The 19,822-nt window shown below is 54.7% G+C and overlaps 5 protein-coding genes across 5 annotated transcripts; 4 read left to right on the top strand and 1 right to left on the bottom strand.

Annotated features, from left to right (window-relative positions):
* Window positions 1-1,842: 1,842 nt before the first annotated feature.
* Window positions 1,843-2,394, top strand: BU26DRAFT_602336 (uncharacterized protein; the record flags this gene model as incomplete). The annotated part of the gene is made up of 1 exon (XM_033835341.1): window positions 1,843-2,394. One exon carries the CDS (start codon window positions 1,843-1,845, stop codon window positions 2,392-2,394), a length of 552 nt encoding a protein of 183 aa, XP_033686836.1.
* A 2,272-nt stretch (window positions 2,395-4,666) lies between these two features.
* Window positions 4,667-6,519, top strand: BU26DRAFT_421793 (MFS general substrate transporter; the record flags this gene model as incomplete). The annotated part of the gene is made up of 6 exons (XM_033823429.1): window positions 4,667-5,223; window positions 5,272-5,307; window positions 5,360-5,720; window positions 5,776-6,115; window positions 6,164-6,232; window positions 6,284-6,519. 6 exons carry the CDS (start codon window positions 4,667-4,669, stop codon window positions 6,517-6,519), a joined length of 1,599 nt encoding a protein of 532 aa, XP_033686835.1.
* On the bottom strand, window positions 6,429-7,630 carry BU26DRAFT_245391 (uncharacterized protein). Its single transcript, XM_033821068.1, has 3 exons — window positions 6,762-7,630; window positions 6,571-6,711; window positions 6,429-6,520 (listed from the first exon to the last, which is right to left on the bottom strand). Exon 1 carries the CDS (start codon window positions 7,545-7,547, stop codon window positions 6,804-6,806), a length of 744 nt encoding a protein of 247 aa, XP_033686834.1. The 5' UTR covers window positions 7,548-7,630; the 3' UTR covers window positions 6,429-6,520; window positions 6,571-6,711; window positions 6,762-6,803.
* Window positions 7,631-7,742: 112 nt separating this feature from the next.
* BU26DRAFT_516581 (uncharacterized protein) lies at window positions 7,743-9,881 on the top strand. The gene has a single exon (XM_033828361.1). The coding sequence runs from the start codon at window positions 8,055-8,057 to the stop codon at window positions 9,801-9,803; it is 1,749 nt and encodes a 582-aa protein (XP_033686833.1). The 5' UTR covers window positions 7,743-8,054; the 3' UTR covers window positions 9,804-9,881.
* Window positions 9,882-17,048: 7,167 nt separating this feature from the next.
* On the top strand, window positions 17,049-18,449 carry BU26DRAFT_422016 (Pkinase-domain-containing protein; the record flags this gene model as incomplete). Its single annotated transcript, XM_033823442.1, has 1 exon — window positions 17,049-18,449. One exon carries the CDS (start codon window positions 17,049-17,051, stop codon window positions 18,447-18,449), a length of 1,401 nt encoding a protein of 466 aa, XP_033686832.1.
* Window positions 18,450-19,822: the final 1,373 nt, after the last annotated feature.

Here is a 19,822-nt window from a genome sequence, read left to right as displayed (position 1 = left end):
TGCCGAAGCCGACACGCATTTCTGCGGCAGTCTGGATATGCGGCTCTGCTGTATCCCATTGTGGAACAAACACAGCCACGCCGATTTCGCAGCTCCTCGATTGATGTCACCTCGGATCACATGGTCGCGCATCAGCGTCCGACTCCACGATGCGGGTGCCGCTTTCGGCTAAGCGCAGGCACGAAACATCAAACGCCCGCCGACCAACACCATCCTCGACTCATCACTCCAACCCCTCAACTCGTCTGATGTCATCCCGTCCCGTCTCCAAAAGGTATCACACGATAGTCGCCCCTTGGTGTAGCTTTCGCCTGTTGGGTACGTACCGTCGATACCCATGGTCTGAGAAATCAGGCCGCAGAGGTCCTCCTGCTGTACCCGTGACGGCCCCGACACGCTTACGCACGGCTTTCACACCCTCACTGTACGGAGACTACAAGGCAATGGGGCGGTTGGACTTACTGATTACGGGTATTCTTTCGGGCTCACACGATGCATTCAGCTTACGCCGTCCGCCGCAGCGACAGCCTTGTTTACTTGCCCCTCAACCTCGCAAGGCAGCAACCGCAGCAGACACGCCGAATTGGTAGTTGTTCCGCCGTTAGCGAGCGCTTCTCTTTCCAGTCCAGGACGTGAAGGCACGCTTTTAGTAACGGGAGGATTCGCGGCCGGGTTTCGACGTCATCACGCCCTCCCACATCTCCAGCTCCTGTTGCTTCGTATGAATAGCTGACGATCGATAGGGCGGTCAAAAGCATCCCTCTTCACCGCGAAAGGAGTCATGGTCCCTCCGAGAATCGGCCCGTTGATCAAGGTTAACATCTGAAAGGCATCTATTAGGTTCACGCGACATGAATTCGCGAATCGGCAATGGCAATCGCGTAGAATTCAAAGAACGTTCCGCGCGCCTTCTTCTCACCGCCCGATCGGTTACTGTGGCTGATCCGACGGGCCAATGCAAGTGAGGCTTCTGCTAAGTGTCCGCGTTTGCGAAGCCACAAAACCCGTTAATTACTCAATAAGGCTGGCGCTAGCTCTCGTTACGCCTTCTTTGCCGCGACCATATGGTCACTTGATATCGACGAGACGATACTCATTTCCTGCTTTTTGACGTCCTCCGTCGGGCTTCTACGACCATGTTATGTTACAACATGCGAAGCAGCGAATCTGATTGTTCCGACTTCAGGCGCTTCACGGCGGTCTCCTTCGCCGGCGGAGGGGCTCACGAAGTTGAGGGATAGGGCACCAGCATCATGATGGTTGCCCCTTTGGGTTTCCATGATGGTAAGGGCAAGTTTCAAGGCGCTCTGCGTTTCCTTCGTCCTCCATTTGCTGTCTATAAAGATTTGGTTCTCGTCGTTTCATCCCATATCAAACACACGCTTCAGCTTTCTCAACCAACACAGCTTCTCCAGCAAAATCAGTCATTGCGCTTGATATCCCTTTCTTCCCCTCCTTTCTCGGTGGCTTTATTACCCTTCTTGGGCTCTCCTTCGACCATTGCTTGCCCTGCTCAACAAGAGGGCATCCCAAAGCCCACTCTTCCACTCCAAGCACTTTCCGCAGTTCCGACCAGTACGACCCCCTTCATCTCACCGCAAGAAACATCTCCGACCACCCACACGCAGGTCCTAGCCAAGCGGGTCAGACCCCATCACCTCCACAGCCCTTGATTCTCCCGTCTCTTCTGCGTCGTGCCAGTTTCCAAAGTGGCTCAGAGGAAGGATCTCCTTTCGTCAACCAAATCCCACTAGCGCAATCGTCGTCGCGCCAGTCTACCGCAAGAGCTCTTCGACCGCCTCGTCCGTACATCACGAAACATCAAGCGTTACGCGACCCATCATGAACATGGCTCAACCACATACTGGTGAAGTCCCTGAGGATATGTGGATCTGCGGGGAGTGTAATGGAGGCAATTTGATTGAACTGACCGCCGATCAATGCCCCGTGTGTGGCCATACCAAAGATCACTGCTGCATCGGACCCGGCGAGCAATACCCGAAGAGGACAGGGCTTTTCCCAGGCCATCCAGAACTCAACTACAGTTCGAGCCATATCCATACTACCCCTTCACCTTGCATCCCATCTGAAGGGCAGTGCGACATCAACACGCTCTGTCGTGGGGGAGGACCATTCATCAACAATGCCGACGGCATCCCCGATGATGTGTGGATCTGCTCAGAATGTGGTGGCGAGAATAGGGATTGGTACGATGTATGTCCTTTGTGCAATATAGGGACCAGGACGGCCATGCGGGTCCGGGACAGCATCCCTCTCACTACTCTGGGCGGTGCCGGCTCCGCAGCTGAAGGTTCATGGGTCTGCAACAACTGTGGCACTGCGAACTCCAGCTTGACTCCGGACTTCTGTCCTGCTTGCGGCGCGTACCGTTAGCCGTGGAAGTTATTGAATGGCTCTGGTCATGACTCGATTCCGTCTCCAGCGAAGCAGGTCGACGGCGTTGGGACGGACTCTTCGACAACGTCCGATATGCCCTGCAACTCGATGCCATCTAGCACCAGTGGCATCAACATCACACACCAATCGCTTCACCATTTCCTTCGGACATCTCTTCTTAGCTTTGTTTCCTTCCCTTCTGCTTCTTGTTCATCTCCTTCGTCTCTTTTTGTTCCTCTTTACTTTTCTGTCTTTTCTTCGCTTCATGTTTCTGTGAGTTGCGCTTTCACGATTCCCCCTTCCCCCTTTGACGGCCTTTCACACTTTACTGTTTTGTTCACGAGTTATGAGCGATACCCCTAGAGCCTAGCTTTTGGATCACTCCATCTTACCCTTCGCTTCCTTTGCTGTCTTTTGTACTTGTTTGTTCACGGCCGCGTTTGTATTACTTGTACCTTGTACTGTCTCTCGTTTCCTTACGTCAACTGATGATATCCACGACCTCTCTTACATCTCGGTGCTCGACAGTCTATCCACTTCTGTGTTGTTATTTTGCTGTATTGATATAAGCACATTCGTTTCCTTACGTTGATTGATGATACCTAGGACTGAGTGGTATTCGGTCATTCTGGGTTGGCGTCCATACTTAGAATAGATAAATGCTTCATCGCTACATTTATGGGCTCTTAGAAGTGATCTTGGAACCTTGGCGAGCAGTAGCTCTGATTGGGGCCCTAACTGGTGACGAAGTACCACTTGCTTGACACACTACGACCCAAAACTCTCTGCGCTTTACCTCAATATTTCTAGTTCTGTCCATGAGGTATAGGAGGCCCCTGAGTGAGGGTGTTTCGATGAAGTGACCCGTCGCATTTCCCATTAATTCCGCGCTAGCCTGTTCGAGCTTAGAGTAGAAGCGAGAGTGAATACTCTAGTGCAACTCGGTATCCGAAACCATCCCAACTTTCTTTTCGACTCTGCATGACCTCTCATCGGACAGCGAGGACTAGAATCAACTCTGTAAACATCCTCTCCTTGGACGATTCGCCATGCAGCATCCAATGTTGTGCAAAGTTTGTACACGAAGCACTCCAAGTAGGAGGGAAAGCGGATCGCAAGCTTTCCCACACGCAACAAAGCAACTAGATGTGAGGAGTCCCGCTCGCCGGGTTGTCTTTAAGAGTCCGGCCAAATGGACATGAAAACGCAGAATGCTGATGCCAAGCGCGGAATCTCTCCGCATCCCGACTCCGCGACTCCACAAAACTCCACAGTTCCCTCACGACCTTCCTCATACAGCAACCCATCCCTCTCACATTTTCCTCTGCTCATCCGATAATCTCGCATGGCGTGTGCCACCGCCCAGACCAGACCAGGGGCCCCTCATCCGACCCGGGCCTCGCTTACGCCTTCTTCTTCAAGGAGAAGCGGGGCCCCAGAAATTTCGCAACCCCAGCTTCGACCCACAGCAAAAGGTGTTCCAAGAAAGCAGATCCCCATACTTTGTAAAACAGGTGAGAGAGTAGTGTGGTAAGGGTGGCGGTATTGGCAGGCCATGGCCGGGGTTGGCGTGCGTCAAAGGCGCAAGATAAGCGTGTCTAAGTCTTTTAACTGGCTGGTGGTGGCGCCGGCTCGGCTTGCGTCAACGGCGGATACGAGGGTGATGGGATGGGGTTCAAAGGCCGATGCCGAGGGAACTTGACTTACTTCCCGCTTGTTTTGTGGGTGGATGGATGGGTGGATGGAGACCGAAAGCATGCGGGAAGCCGATCGGATGGTTGACGTGGGTGGATTCGCTGGGGTTGAACGGGACAGGCCTGGACTGACAGCGGGGTTATATTCAGGGTTTACTCCCCGCCACGAGGAAGAGTGTAGATCGAGCTTCGACGAACTGGTTCACGGGTGTACGCTGCGTTTTGCTGCTGCATCGTATCGTCCCGTCATCCAAGTATTCGTAGTCGTCCCGCCAAGTTCGACAACACGGCACTACTTACTAGATCCACCACATCCCATCCGAAAACCTTCTCCTTCCTTCCAAGGTTCCCTGCAGCCAGCAGCCAGCACCCTGGACTAGGACCTCCGCCTCTGGTGCTCCACCTACCGCATATACAAACTATCTCGGGACCTAGTCTCGTACACCATCCTACTTAACCACTCCCCTCCCCAGATCTACCGTCACCGTGGATTACAATTTCTTCAACACCGCCTCCCATCCCAGCTCCGACCCCATCTTCGGCTTCTCAAGTCCCGACTGCATCCTCTTTGCACGATGGAGAAACCCGAAGCCATCAAATCCGAAGGAGGAGGCCAAGACAGTCCCCGGAGCGGGTCCATCAACGAGCACGACAGCATCAAACCCGTCGCCGTCGGCCACCACCACGACCATGGCAAGCACCACACCAAATCCGAAGAAAAGGCCCGCATAGATGCGCTGGCCACCGCGCCAGGCGTGTCTATGAATTCGTTTGCGCATCTGGATGAGAAGAAGATCCTGCGGAAGATGGACTTGCGGTTGATCCCTATGCTGGCCCTGCTATACCTCCTCTCGTTCCTGGACAGGGGCAACATCGGCAACGCGAAGATCGAGGGTCTGGTGGAGGACCTCGGGATGACGGGTCCTCAGTATAACTGGTGCTTAACGGTGTTCTTCTTCACTTATGCCGCTTTCGAGGTGCCGAGTAATCTACTATTAAAGAAACTAAGGCCGAGTATCTGGCTGCCGAGTATTATGGTGGCATGGGGGATTGTTATGACTTTGATGGGGATTGTACAGGATTACAAAGGGTTATTAATTGCGCGGATCTTTCTAGGTGTGACGGAAGCAGGGTAAGTAAGCTGCAGGCTTAATGGAAAGGCGTAAGCTGACGAACGTAGTCTTTTCCCAGGTGTCGCATATTATATCACCATGTGGTATGTATTCTAGAGGCTCTGCCGTACGTAGCATCTTGCTGATCTCGTTCAGGTACTGCCGCCACGAAGCCCAACTTCGGCAGGCACTCTTCTTTAGCGCCGCATCCATTGCGGGCGCATTCTCTGGCCTGCTGGCCTTCGGAATCTCGAAGATGGACGGCGTCGGTAACCTAGCGGGCTGGCGCTGGATTTTCATTCTTGAAGGTATCTTGACCGTCATAGTAGCTGTGATCGCATACTTTACGCTCTTCGACTTCCCAGAAACAGCAACGTTCCTGACCGAGGAAGAACGCGCCTTTATCGTCTACCGGCTAAAGTATCAGGGGCAGCGAAAGAACGAGGTGCGAGTTGCGCAGGACGATACATTCCAGTGGAAATTTGTTAAGGCGGCTTTTCTTGACTGGCAGATTTGGGTAAGTGGAAGTCCGGGGCCAGATGGATAAGATGAGCGATACTGATGAATTGAAGGTGAATATCTGGGTGTACTGGGGTATCGTTGCGCCTCTGTACGGCATCTCACTTTTCCTGCCAACTATCATCAAAGCTCTCGGATACACCAGCTCCACAGCCCAGCTCCTGACCGTTCCAATCTACATCACCGCTTCAGTCCTCGCTATTGGAACGGCGTACGTTAGTGATCGTTACGGGAAGCGGTCACCTTTCATCCTGGGTGGGCTCTGTATTATGGCTGTCGGCTTCATCATGTGCATATCGACGACTACGCCGGGAGTGGTCTACGCTGGCGTTTTCATCGCTGCTTGCGCTCTCTATCCTGCTTTTCCCGGAAATATTACGTGGCTTTCTGCCAGTCAGCGCTCCCTAGACTACACACTTATCACTCGCTGACTATTGCCAGATCTCGCTGGTTCGACGAAGCGAGCTACCGGCCAAGCGATCCAGATCGCCATGGGAAATCTTGCAGGCGGTAAGTCTTCATCGAAGCCGTCTCAAATGACCTGAACTGACGGTCACACAGCTATGGCGTCGAACTTCTATCGATCAAAGGACGCACCACATTATGTACTGGGTCATTCTCTTGAGCTTGCTTTTATTATAGTAGGCATCCTCGCTGGGCTGGTACTAGTCTTCAACTACCGCAGAATTAATGCCAAGCGAGCGAGGCAGTTGGCGGAAAACGCGCACAATGGATATACGCCGGAGGAGCTTGGTGAGCTAGGCGATCGCGCGATCACCTTCCAGTACGTGTTGTAGCCTGGAATTTTGTCAGATAGTGCTGTTGAGATTAGATTTCTCATCTCTTACCTGGAGAGACCACTAGTCTAAAGCACATGAATGGAGCTAGAGCTTGAGCTGTCTTTGCCGCAAGTCTGCCCAAATGTCTTCGTGCACACGAGCAAATGTCCCAGGCGAAAGTCCAGGCAAGTCCACTCCGTCGGTCTTCACCTACCGAAAGTCTTCAGAAGTGACTTTCCAAGAAATGCCAGTATGCATACCGAAACATGTAGTGCCAGAGTCCGTGAACCCCCGCCTCTGCTTCAGAAGTCTTGAATGCCAGTCTCCCCGGTGAGGACCCTCTCTTTGCCGTCGTCATCCAAGTCATAATCAGACTCCATGCTGTCGAAATAGGCATCCTCTCTGTCGCGTTCCTCCTCCGGATCGTTGTATTCCTCGCTCTCGTCGACTGTTTTATAGTCGAAGTCGAAGTCCTCGCCGCGAAGGAAGCGCTGCGTCATCTCGTCAATCCACCACGCCCTGGCCTCCTCCTTTGACATAGGCTCTTCATCTTTGTCCTCCTCCAGAATCTCGCCATTGGGGCCGCGGGTGCAAAAGAAGAGCGAGTGTGGGATCGGATGGCGGAGCGCGTCTTTCTTAGCTTCGGCTCGCCATAGGTGTGCCGCTGCTTGTCCCGAGAACCCCCTCCTGAGCTGCTCAGCTTCGCGTTCTGCGGCGGTTTGGAAACGGCGGATCAGGCGGTCGTAGAGGACTGGGTCGACAAGTTCGAGCGAGTCGTCGTCGAAGTACTCTGGGTGGACTTCGAGGTATCGCTTGCGTCGGTTCTTCGCCTTCAGCTTCTGAGAGCGCTCCTCCCGGACCCGGTCATAATCTTCCATAAAGGTGTCCCCGTCTTCATCCGCGACTACCAGCTCCGTCGAGGCAGCCGTGGGACTGTCCGTCGCCGAGGGATTCGCGCCCGCGTTCGCGTCCGTCGACAACACGGGGTCGCTAGCAGGTCGAAGCGCAAGCTGCGTCATGATCGGGGAGCCGGTCAGATACGGCATGCTCCTAGCTGAATCGGAGACGTTAGTAAAAAGCCGCCCACATGGAAAGGAAAGAGATCTCGAAGTTGGGAGTTTTATTTATGACGCCACGGCTCGCGCGCCACACTCGCTCCATGCCGTGCTAAACCCAAAACAGCGCCGGCGACCGCACCCCCAGCCGGCTGTTTCACCCCTGCTTCAAAACATCTCCGCAGTCGGTACAGCACCAGCTGTCCTTCTTGGATATTTAATTCCTTAAGACGCATTCTTGGTATACAAATTCCTGCGTCTGCTCTTCAGCACACTTCTTCGTCTGTACCTCCGCATGGCGCTTCTGCGGCACAACGGTCCGCAATAGCGAAACAAAGGAGCTAGGATCTCGTGGTGTTCATTCTCTTATATCTGGTCTTTTCCCGTTGCTCACAGGATCTCCATTCTGGCATTCGGGATACCCTTCGATGTTTTGAGCTCAGCAATACCTTCATCCAACGACCAGAGGGCTGGTCTTAACTTCAGACTTTTTTCAGTATGTCTTCAAGACAAAAGACTGTGAAGAAGCCAAAGGCAGCTAGAGAGGCGGAAAAACAAGCACGACAGCTTCCAACAACAACCATACTCAAGAATGTCGGACGAGCAGCAGCTTTGCTCCTTATTGCGGGAATCGCTTCCCCGATCTCCCAGCTCAATCTTTCTCCGGTATACGGCTCCATTCCCGCATCTCTACACCATCAAAGGAGCATGACCTTCACAGCGGTTGCTGCCTTAATCGGAAGGGGAACACTGAGGAGATACTTTCCCTCTGCGGCCTCCGAGTACATCGCTGTCGTTGCATACTGGACTCCGGTCATCCAGTTCCTCCTGTTCCAGTACAGTGGCCAGCTTGGAATCGACTATGGCCCATTGCTTATAGAATCCCTCACATATTTGCCCTTGCTATTTCTCTCAGTATACGCAGCAGCCGACCTCCTGGACACGATCGACCTGAGTCAATTCAATCTTCCGACGTCGATCGCGGAAATACTGTTCCCAACAGCGTCGTACTTCACCGTCTCCACCACGTCGAAAATAGTAGGAGCCATTCTTCCGTCTCTGGTTGGAAACCACATCTACTTCACTCGAATTGGTTTTCAAATGCTAGTTGGATCAGCTTCTGCTTTCCTGACTCCTTCTAGGGTGGTTTTGTTGGCCTTTCCAGCTATTCTGCACACCTTGTGGGCAAATCCTCATCACCCGTCAGAGTACGCTTTTCAGAAGGCCAACGCGACTCTCACCTCTTCCCAGAACTTCACGCTTCTAGCCCGCCAAGAATCTGTCACTGGATATGTCTCAGTCCTGGAAAACCACGAGGATGCTGCTTTCCGCATTCTTCGCTGCGATCACTCCCTACTTGGCGGAGAATGGATGGTGACACCTTCGGCATATGCCAAGGGACAGAGACAGCGGGAAACCATCTTCTCCGTCTTCGTGCTCCTAGAGGCCGTCCGCTTGGTCGAAGATGAAGCAGCAGACATTGAGCCAATTCCTGACTCCCAAAAGTCAGCTCTGAATATCGGCCTCGGCATCGGCACCGCCCCGAATGCCATGATCTCACACAGTATCAACACCACCATCGTGGAGCTCGACCCAGTTGTCCATCATTACGCCACCAAATACTTCGACCTCTCGCCCAACCACACCGCCGTCATCGACGATGCGGTCCAATACGTCCACTCCAAATCCAAAACCAACCCGGGCTCTTTCAACTACATCATCCATGACGTCTTCACTGGCGGCGCCGAACCCGTTTATCTCTTCACGCAAGAATTCTTCCAAGGATTATATACCCTCCTCACGGATGACGGCGTCGTAGCCATCAACTACGCCGGCGATCTCTCCCTCGGCTCAACACGCCTTGTCCTCAACACCATTCACTCCGTGTTCCCCGCCTGTCGCTTGTTCCGGGACTCACCGCCTCCGGCGAATTGGAAGCCCGGCGATCCGGACTTCATCAACATGGTCGTCTTCTGCGTCAAGAATGATCACAACAAGGGAAAACTTGCGATTGGGTTCAGGAAGGCGGACGAGGATGACTTCAAGGGCAGCATTGCACGGAGGAACTTTTTGCAGCCGAAGCCGGACCAGGAGATTAACTATGAGCTTGTAGAGCCGGAGAGGGGCGGGAAGGTGATGCGGAGGGCGGATGTGGGCGAGTTGGAGAAGTTCCATAAGCAGGGGGCGGTTAGCCATTGGAGGATTATGAGGACTGTGCTTCCGGATGGTGTGTGGGAGATGTGGTGAGGCTTTGAGGTCGCATTGAGGATTGACTCCAGGAAATTAAGACCTTTGCACGAAAAAGACCGATGAGATAGCTTAAGGCTCCAGTTGGCATGGAGCAGCCTGAAGTGCTTTACATTGCTTAAATTTTTTTCCTTGTTCTCGCGAATCCTTGCTCGTTCTCTTTGTTGTCTCTGTGTCGTTTTCTAATCTTCTCGTTCACATTTACATTGCACCGTCTGGATCAAGCTTGTAAGACTGAGCGGTCGGTCGCCGTGATCTCGGCTTTTAAGCCTTGTGCCTTCATTTCTCCACCGTGTCGATCCTCCTCTCTCTCCTCCTTCACTCTCTATTCCAACTCCTCTTACAGCCCCGCTTCACACACCATACACCACATCTTCAAGGATACCAGCCCGCCCCCTTAATCCCTCGCCTAGCCGGCCTTCAGCCAGACCGCGACTACAAGAACCCAACAGCGATCCTACGAACTCATCGCCAGAGGCGACAGCCGTCATCGACAGCCCACCCTTTTCACTAGATCCGTCACACGTACTCTGGAACGGTTCAGGAACCGACGCACCAGCCAATAACGCAATTGACGGCCGACTATGCTATCTATGTTCATCACCAAAGCCACCACTGCAAAATCTAGAAGGATCGACACAGTACAAGCACAGTTTTACTGAGTACGCGATGCTCAGCTCCGGGTTATAATGGAATCGAAGGATACGCACGGCATTTGCGGTACTACAACCCTTGAAAGTCTTGATGTGTCGAAGCTCGCACTCCCCCGAACAGGATCTACCGGATTAGATTGAGATAGCCAAATCAGCAATGTGCGATGTGCGGTATGCTTTGCGTTAGAGGGATCGGTCAAAATGTATGGGAGAAAGAGTGTATAAGCAGGCCTGAGGACAACACGGATTACACCACTGGACCAGAAATGCTTCAAGATGGGTCGGGATTCGGCAGGGGCTCCAGGGGGCAGAGATGGCTGAGGTGGAGAAGAGGCTCAGGGGACGGAAGAACAAGGTAGCAAGGGTCTTTCATGGACAACTCGCGGTAAAGGGACGGTGACTGGTGTTCTTACTTTACGGTCTATGATTGCACCAGGAGAGGAAATATTGATATAAATCCAACATCAGTCATTAGCTCAACCACAGCGCTTTCCACCATCCTACGCCAGCCTCACTCCAAATATCAAGGCCATTTTCGCCGCAACTAAGCAGCATCTCTGAATCGTAAGCGCATCTCGCTTGCGATTACGTATTGACGGCTCCGGAACCTTGGGAGTCCCATAGACTGAACCACAACTTGCATGCTCCAGACTGCTGCTGATCAATTGATCAATATCTTTTGACAGTATTGCGCCATGGAAGCACTACCGGCTTGATGCCCGTGGTTTCCATCGTCGAGCTTCTCGTCGAGGGGCTGTTAATATGCACTTGTGGGTCGAGGGGCTGGCACTGAGCAGGACGCAAAGAGAAGTCTTTAGGGGGAGGCGGCGGATGAACGGGATCACTGATCTGCCATTTAGTGAATATAGAAATGGCTACTTAGAGCAGAAGCGCTTGAGCGTTAATGGACGAATGCAGCGATATGTGACGCGAGACACTGAAATTGCGTTGGAAAGGAAAATCTAGGGGTAATAATGCATCAGTTCCTCCAAGTCCCGCAGATTGGAGTGGCTCCTCGTTCACCTATCGCTCCAAAGCGTATCTGCTCGGCACTGGCTGACTCTACACACGTCCTTCACTTCTATTCTTTTACCTATGCGGCAAAACCATACCGTCCCTCGCACTGGCACATGCGCGCCGTTTCACCCTATAGCTAAATCCGTAACATCGCTATTATGCGCGAGCCCTGCATCAATTGCCCAACGTGTTCTCCTAGCCGCGGCATTTGACAGTTCTTACAATTGCTGCGGCAGCTCATATTCTGCGCAACGCCTTCAACTAGCCGCCTCATCGGCCACAGAAGTAGGTCCCGAGTCATACACGGCTACCCGCAGCGGTCAATCCCGAAAGAGGTACTGTCACTTTCGTCGTACGACCGCGTGGAGACATGACGAGCGAAAGGGGCGCTTGTGATGTTAGCGCTGTGCATCTGTTGTACCTGACGGTTTGAGGACTGTCGTACACCACGGGTGATTGGGGGGCTTTGGGGCGGTGGCACGTAAACGTTACTGGAGTCTTGGGTGGTGGTGCTGTCTCGATGAAGAAACCGAGTGTTGCATAACGACTGGCTGGTGAGACTTCGTCTTAGAATGTGTCATGATGGTCTTCAGCGAACGCACCTTTTGTCAGCGTCAGTCCGCCGCAACTGGCGCTGTAAAGGATTTGCTCTACTGCCGCTGAGGATAGATGATCGGACGGGGGATTCATTCCATCACTCCTGTGCCGGCTGAAAGCCCCATCCCATCGAGCGCTTTCCCAGCGCGGATCTGAAAGAGGGTCCCTACTCCCGCAGCGACTCAAATAGATGCGTTGTGAGCACTGGGCACTATACAGCAAACCCGCTTCGGACCGTCATAATGCAAGTCATTGAAGGACTGCACAATGCCACCGGCATTTGCCCGAAAACACCGCAAGTCTTGGACCTTTCTTCGCATACCGAAACACAACGCCAAGAAGTCGGGGCCGAATGGGCGGATTCCAGGATGGGACGACGCCCCTACTGGATGGTTGCGCGCTATCTGAAGATCTTCCGGCTTGCATGGTCCGCGTCGGCGCATATGCACAGCACTTTCCATGCGCTCTTGGATGACGATCATTTCCCCATCATGAAAGAGTGAGGCTCTATGATCGGTGGAATCCGAAATCTAACCGCCGGCTACATATTGGAGGTCACGTCGGAGGTCTGCCAAGTCCGCTGTGTCCTGTGCCTAACCGCTGCCGCACTTCTCCCTCTCTGGGAGTTGATTGAGCCAAGAGGTGGGCTGCAACCTCCCTCCCAGCGGAGAGGACTGCTTTGGCATGGGCGGTGCTCAGCGTCGTGCAGGGCTCTTGGCGTCTAAGTACGACGAGATGTGCTAGGACTTGGCGCGGCATTTCTCTGCGTTCTTGAGTGGTGTTTCTTTCACTATCCCACTGCGCCTTGAGGTCAGAAGGGCCGAGTGCTCGGCGTTTCACATCGATGGTCGCTTTTCTTGTTCCCAGCAAAAAGTCTTGTCGTGAGAAGCTTCGTCGCCGCGGTGTAGGAGCCGCAATCGGCCAAGCAAATTTGCTTGTTCGAACTGCGCCTCGGATTGCGTGTAGGATGCGCAGTCATACACAGATCAGTTTCCGAATTAGGTGATGTTTGAGAAGAGATAGGTTTGGCCAAGCAGAGTGTGTGGTTGCTGGTGAGCCCGCCATGCGCTGACCATTTGTGCCCGGCCACAGAGTCTAGACTGGAGGCTCCATGCCTGCTTCGCAATCTTCGTACGTGTAATCACGGTGCGCTGTCCACGCCAAGGAACGGTCGTTTCGTACTCGACGCACTACCAGTAGGTCGGAATTCCAGCAAGCAACTACCAGCCGGTGAGATTTAGGAAGCGGAGGGCATTCAATCTGCTGTAGAGTTTCGAAACGAGAGTGAAGAGATGAGGTTCATATCGCGCCTCCGCCAAGCGCGGAGAATAACTGGAATGAAAGGCCAAGAAATTCCGTCGATGGCCGCCAAGCGCGGTGGAAAGGAAGGTGCAACCCCAATGAGGAATTTAGAGTTCATCAAGAGAAATTGCCAAGAGCGACGGGCAGCCCAGCGTGACCGTTTCTGTAAAACATTTCAGAAGCAGGAGAAACAAGGAGGCGAGTGGTAAATGGTGATGACGATCATTCCGCGCAGTCGACGTTTGACGTGCATGTTGGAGGGTCTTGGTTGCCAACCTCGCCCGTCTTGGTGCTGTGTGTGCGTTGAAGATCCCTTGGAGATCGCCCTGCACGATCTCCAGATGGAGGAGACCAAGGCGCCAAGAAATAGGTGCAATGATATTGTAACGACGCTCGATGGATGTTCCACGTAAAGGGACGAAGGGATGAAGATTCGATGAGACAAGCCGCCGGTCGGCTTGGTACAAGAAGCCGGGTATTTTTCGTTACGAGTGGGCAGTACAGAAGCGGCGTACTGGAAAGGAAGAGAAAGCCTAAAGACTCGGATACCGAAGCAAAAGGGAGAAGTACAACGATACACAGCATTGATGAGGCTCTTGGCCGGGCGTAATGGGCGAAACGTTAAAGGAAAATGCTCACGTGCTGTCCTGGATCCGATGTCGCCAAATTCCCCCACGATGTTGGGCACGGACCGCCAATAACTGACAATGCGGGTTAGGCATGTTCCGCGGTATTATTCATTGCGATGCACTTGAAGCTCGAGTGAAGCTCCCACTACTGCAGGTGCGCTATTAGGCGACTGTGGGGGAGACGACGGGGAGAATTGAGGAGAGAAGCATTGGCCTGGCGGGGTTATGTCTGGGATACGAAGACGTCAGACTCACCGCCATGCCGCTCCTGAAAGAGTCCGCTGGACGCCTCCAAATGGAGTAGTGTTGGAGCTTTAATGATGCAGCCAGTCGGGCAACGATGGTCGTAGGACAGGACGATGCAGGTGCGATTGCGAGACGGCCACGATTCGCATGTAGAGGACGACAGTGCAGCACGGGATGCAATAAGTCACCTGGCTCGATCCCGCCCGCGAGTCATTGATAGGAGCGGATGAAGGTAGGGTAGAGTAGCTGGTTTAATGTGAAGACATGTCCTGAACATGGACGCTTGCTGAGCTCAATGATAGCGGTGCGGGTAGTCCAAGTGGTAAAGCTTGAGCCTGCCGAGACAGGGGTGGAGTACGATGCCATTGGCCTCGGGAGTGATGAAGAAGTCGGTCAAGGAGAGATGCGAATTGCGCCTCCGTAGGATTTTGCGGGGTTGTGTAGCAGGACCGCGGGGCGGTGTCACAGGCTGGCCAGGGCGTGCTCAGCGACGGGGGATTCTGCAAGGAGCACAATTAATCGATCGGGTGGGAGAAGAAAGGGCAGAGGAGAAGGGCCCGATATTGGGCAAGATGACGGCCCGCATGTGGCATGTGGTTGGTTGAGGAGAGCCGACTGGCGATGCAGCCTGATGGTGGACGTGAGGAGAAGCCTGCCCCAGACCCCCACGACGCGAGCATTTTGGTCGCCTCTCGCGGCTGCCCTGAGCGTTGGGCGGACTGCATCTGCAGAATGCAGACTGCATGGGAGGAATGTCGACGGAGAGCAGCGTGCGCAGGCCAGAGCTGTCCAACATGCACAGCGGACGGAATTCCCACCACTGTCGACGTCGCGGGCGGGCGCGGTACAGCAGTGTTTGGCTGTATAAAGGACCAGGGCGGACAGGCGCGAACCGTTCTCGAAAATGCCGCAATTGGCGTCATCTCACCACGGCAAGATCAGCTCGGCGGAGGCGGGCGCTTAAAATAGAGAGCCGTGTGGCCGCGGGTGCGCAGTAAATTACGGACTTGGTCGTCGTCGCGAGCAGCAGCAGCAGCAGCAGCAGCAGCAGCAGCGTAGCATCGGCCAGCGTGTATACCGTACTCGGCCACGGCCGCTTCGGGCAAGCCGGCGGCCGGGGGTGACGCGCGATCGCCGCAAATCAGAGATTCCCAGGCTTCGCGGCACCAGCGCTGCGTTGCGAGTCCCAGTGCGCGGGCTCGGCGGCCGTGAGCGACCGGCGCGCCTAGGGTGTAAAGGTAAGGGCCCCGTAAGATAAAGGAGCTGGATCCGATCATCTGCACGGCGAGTGGGGTGTGCATGGCCGCGCGAATGCACGCAGGCCAGCCTCACGCCCAGAGCAAGTGTTAAATGGGTCGCAGTCCGGTGCTCCTGGGCCCTTTGAAACCGCTCTCCGTCGCAGCAGCCTCGACTGCAAGGCCCTTAAGCGCTGCACGACGCCCTGCTGTCTGCTGCTACTACTGCACGCGTGCCGCCTCTGCCCGCTCGCGTTGAGCTGCACTTTGTTCGCCGCCGCCCGCCTGCACTGCGCAGCGCCGTCGCCGTCGCCCATCGCGCTTGCCGGCTTCCGACCCTCAACGTCACCGGCCCACCCCTGGGTCGCTCTTTCTTAACCCAGCACCCGCCCGCCTTGCCCGCACCCGTCCCCCAACGCACCCCTCAACCTCAACACCACCGCCGCGCCCGAATTGCACACCCGCACGCCCCCAATCCGACTCAGCACCGCCGTCTTATGGCTTTTACACGTCTGCCACACTACTGCATAACGTCCCCGCTGGTCCCTGGCCTGCACTTCCACAGCCGCGCCTCTCTCGAAGCGTCCTATCACCAGCCCAGCTCGCTGCAGAGAGCGTAGTTCTCGTTGCACGGCACCCCGCATCCACGAGGCATCCCGGACCCTTCCACACAGATCCGATCTGTGACCCTTGCACAGCGTGTTTGTCGATCCCAATATACCCTTCACCGCCCGCAATATTGCCATGCCTGCCATGGCTACCACCGCGCCACATCTGGCCGACCCGTTTAAGAGCGAGCCGCCCGGCGTCGGCCACTTTGTCCACAGGGACTCCCGCCTCATCGAGCCCCAAGCCCCAATTGCAGAGGAAGACGAGAGCACGGAGACCGCGAGCGAGCCGCCCGAGCCAGTCACCCCGACGAGCCACACCAGCGAGAGCACGCCCTTTTCACAGCAGTTCCGTCAAGATGACGCTGTAGACGGCGTCTTCGTGACGCCGCAGTCCACCATGAAGGAGCTCGACGCGAAGCCCCTCCCTCGCCCCGCGCACCCCATGCGGGACCCCCCTCCCCCTCCGGCGCCCATCACTCGGACTCAGTCGAACCTCAAGTCCGCCACCCCGACGGAGCAGCAATCTTCGTCTACAGACAAACCGGGCCTCGGAAAACGCGTGGGCTCTTTTGTGCGCAACAAGCTGCACCGCGTGCCTTCACACAAGGACGGGCACAACCAGAACAACAACGGCCTGAACGAGAGACTCAAAAATGCTCAAAATGAGAAGCCCAACAATATCCAGAATGACGGGCTCAAGACCGAGAAATTGATCGTCAAGACCGGCGTCGACGGGCCGGCTGAAGTTTCCACTCCTGCGGTCAACATTCCCAAATTCGGCAGGCGACTGAGCTCCTTCTCGTTATCTGCGCGGAATTCCCCCAAGTCCTCGCAAACCAACTCTCCACCGTCACCCGGCTCACCCACAAGCACCATATCCGACGAGGGTCCTGGCAAACAAAACAAGCCCAAACACGGCCACAAGCACTCAAGCTCGTCTACCGCTCTCTCCAGCATGAACAAGCAGAAAATTCAATGGGCCGGAAATGGCGGGCGCGGCAATGGCAACAACAAGAGGCATACGTGGTCAAGGAGACGGTCAGCGAGCACCGAGCAAATACCCAAGCTCGAATCCGATGAAGAGAAGCCGACGGCTGGCATGCTCTCCACCTTCTCCAGGCCGGCCGTGGAGGGGGTCGGCATGAAGGCTCGTCGTTTGAGCCTGAGCTTGCCAGATGAGTTCGTCGTCGACTCCTGCGATCTGGACAAAGAGTACAAGAGCTCAAGCCTGATGCCTGGCAAACGAGGAAAATGTTTGGGCAAGGGAGCCACCGCCGAAGTCCGCATCATGGCCCGCAGGGGGACTTTCCGAAACGAGGAACTCGTCGCGGTAAAGGAGTTCCGCGGCCGCGATAAGGGCGAGTCGGAAGACGACTACATCAAGAAAATCAAGTCAGAATACAGCATCGCCAAGAGCCTGCACCACCCCAACGTGGTCGAGACCGTGCGGTTATGCACCAACCGTGGCCGATGGAACCACGTCATGGAATTCTGCGCTCACGGCGAGCTTTTCACCTTGGTAGAACGCAAGCTGTTTGCGGGGGGAGCCGATGGATACTATTCTCCGGACGACCGGCTTTGCTTCTTTAAGCAGCTGCTGCGGGGTGTCGACTATCTACACAGCCACGGAATCGCTCATCGGGACATCAAGCTGGAGAACTTACTGCTGAACCAGGAAGGCCATTTGAAGATATCTGATTTTGGCGTCGCAGAAGTTTTCAGCGGAGAACATCCTGGCCTCCGCGCAGCTGGTGGCGAATGCGGAAAGAACATGGGTGAAGTGCGCCTCTGCGAACCCGGTATCTGTGGCAGTCTGCCATACATTGCGCCTGAAGTTCTTGAGAAGAAGGCCAGCTACGATCCACGCCCGCTCGATGTCTGGTCCTGCGCCATTGTCTACTTGACCATGACCTTTGGAGGCTGCCCTTGGCAGGCGGCCAAGCCTGAGTTCGAGTACTATGCGAGGTTCAAGAAGGGCTGGGATGACTGGTTACAAGATCATCCCGACGGCCAGATCTTCGACGGCCACGACGGTCATCCAAAGTGCGGCAAGCTCTTCAGCTTGATCAATCCCCCGGCTATCAAGCGCTTGATTTTGAAGATGCTCCACCCTCTTCCGGACAAGCGGATCACGATCCGCGAGACTCTGGAGACGACCTGTGTCAAGAGCATCAACTGCTGCTGCCCCGAAAACTACGAGGATCCGGCTTGCTGCGTCGACGCTACCAAGAAGAAGCAGGCACCTAAGATCAGTACCACCAAGAAATATCTACATCACCACGTTCCACCGAAGCCGGAGAACAAGATCGGCAAGGCCTTGACTCACCGCTTCGACATGGGCGATGGCTGGACATAGCCATGTTTATGCCGCCCATTTCCTTTATTGCATTGTTGGCGTTCAGGTTGCAGCGAACCTTCGCAAGACGCTCGATTGAGCTTGTCATCTATGCGACCATGGCGAAGAGGGCTCATTTATTCTATCATACGCCCCGGTAGATGTATACGGACCGGCGATTGGATTCGCCCAAGGCATTCTGTCGTTTCCTCAAGGGATCACTTGTAGCTGTAATACTCAGCGGAAAGAGGGGTCACGGCAAGGGAACAATGTACAAGTATCATTGACATTTCCCTTATTTTTACTTTTATCACTTCCTGTCCGTACATATCGACGGCCTTTTGATGGCACACTTTCCTAATCTTACTTGATTCCTTCACATGTCGACATGCCTTCGCCTTGTGAGCTCTATGTCGCACGTTGAGCCCGTGCCGATTCCCTATTGGCCGGCCCTATGCCGTCATCTGGCAGCAGGCTAGCACTAGCCGGCCTGGTCAACAATCTTCGAACCAGGTCAAGCCCTCTCCACCCACGCCCTATCCAGCGCTTTTACACATACAAATCTTGTCAACATGCCGTCGCCCTTCGCCTATTCTCTGCCATCGCATCCCTTCAAGCCCCCCTCCAATGTAGGGACTGTATTTCCGAAGAAGCGGAAAGTCTCCTTCTACCCGCTGGTAGGCGATGGCGGCCGAGCGATATCACACCACACTGAGGGGTTTTCCCCAGCTTCGGCTTGTCGCTGCATGAATATCAAGAAGTAAGAAAAATTTGCTTCTTGCGGAATCACAGGAGATGGCGTGAACGGCGCGCATGCATGAGAAGAAAAAAAAAAGCAAAGAGCAGAATCTGCGGATTGGATTCCGGCATAGCGGAATGCAGAAGCTTCCGGAAGAAGGATTACGGGGTGCGAACCACTGCTGACGGTTTGTGTGGTGTGGGACGTACGTGTGCCCAGCTGTCTCATGCGCTTGGCTGGCCTTCGATGTCCTTCTAGACGGGCTTGGGGAGCCTTGAGGGTGGTAGCCGATCACGTTAGATCCAAGCCGTTAGTCGGGACTAGTAGTGCTACTGTAGGCATTGAACGATGTGATAGCGGGGTGTGCGAGGCGATAGGGAAGGGCACGTTCGTATGCACGTCATGTGGTGGATAGATCTTAAGATCCGGCTGCGGCCGCGGCCTCACTGGGCTCACAGGCCGCTTTTAGGGAGAGGTCCGGGGGATGCTAAGGCGCGAGGGAGCGAAGGTCGCGAGCTGCTGATGTAGAGTGATCCCGTTGTGTGATGCCCTGTGTTGTGAGGTCGGGGGTGCACGGTAAGCGGTTCGTAGGCCAAGCCGACGTCCCGTGGTGCGTCACGTCGTTGGGCGTTGTGGTGGGAGATTCGAAAGCGGG

Source organism: Trematosphaeria pertusa (genome assembly GCF_010094035.1).
Source record: "Trematosphaeria pertusa strain CBS 122368 unplaced genomic scaffold BU26scaffold_4, whole genome shotgun sequence".
NCBI classification, from domain to species: domain Eukaryota; kingdom Fungi; phylum Ascomycota; class Dothideomycetes; order Pleosporales; family Trematosphaeriaceae; genus Trematosphaeria; species Trematosphaeria pertusa.
The sequence above is the reverse complement of the archived record's forward strand: the minus strand, read 5'-3'. Positions and strand labels throughout refer to the sequence as shown.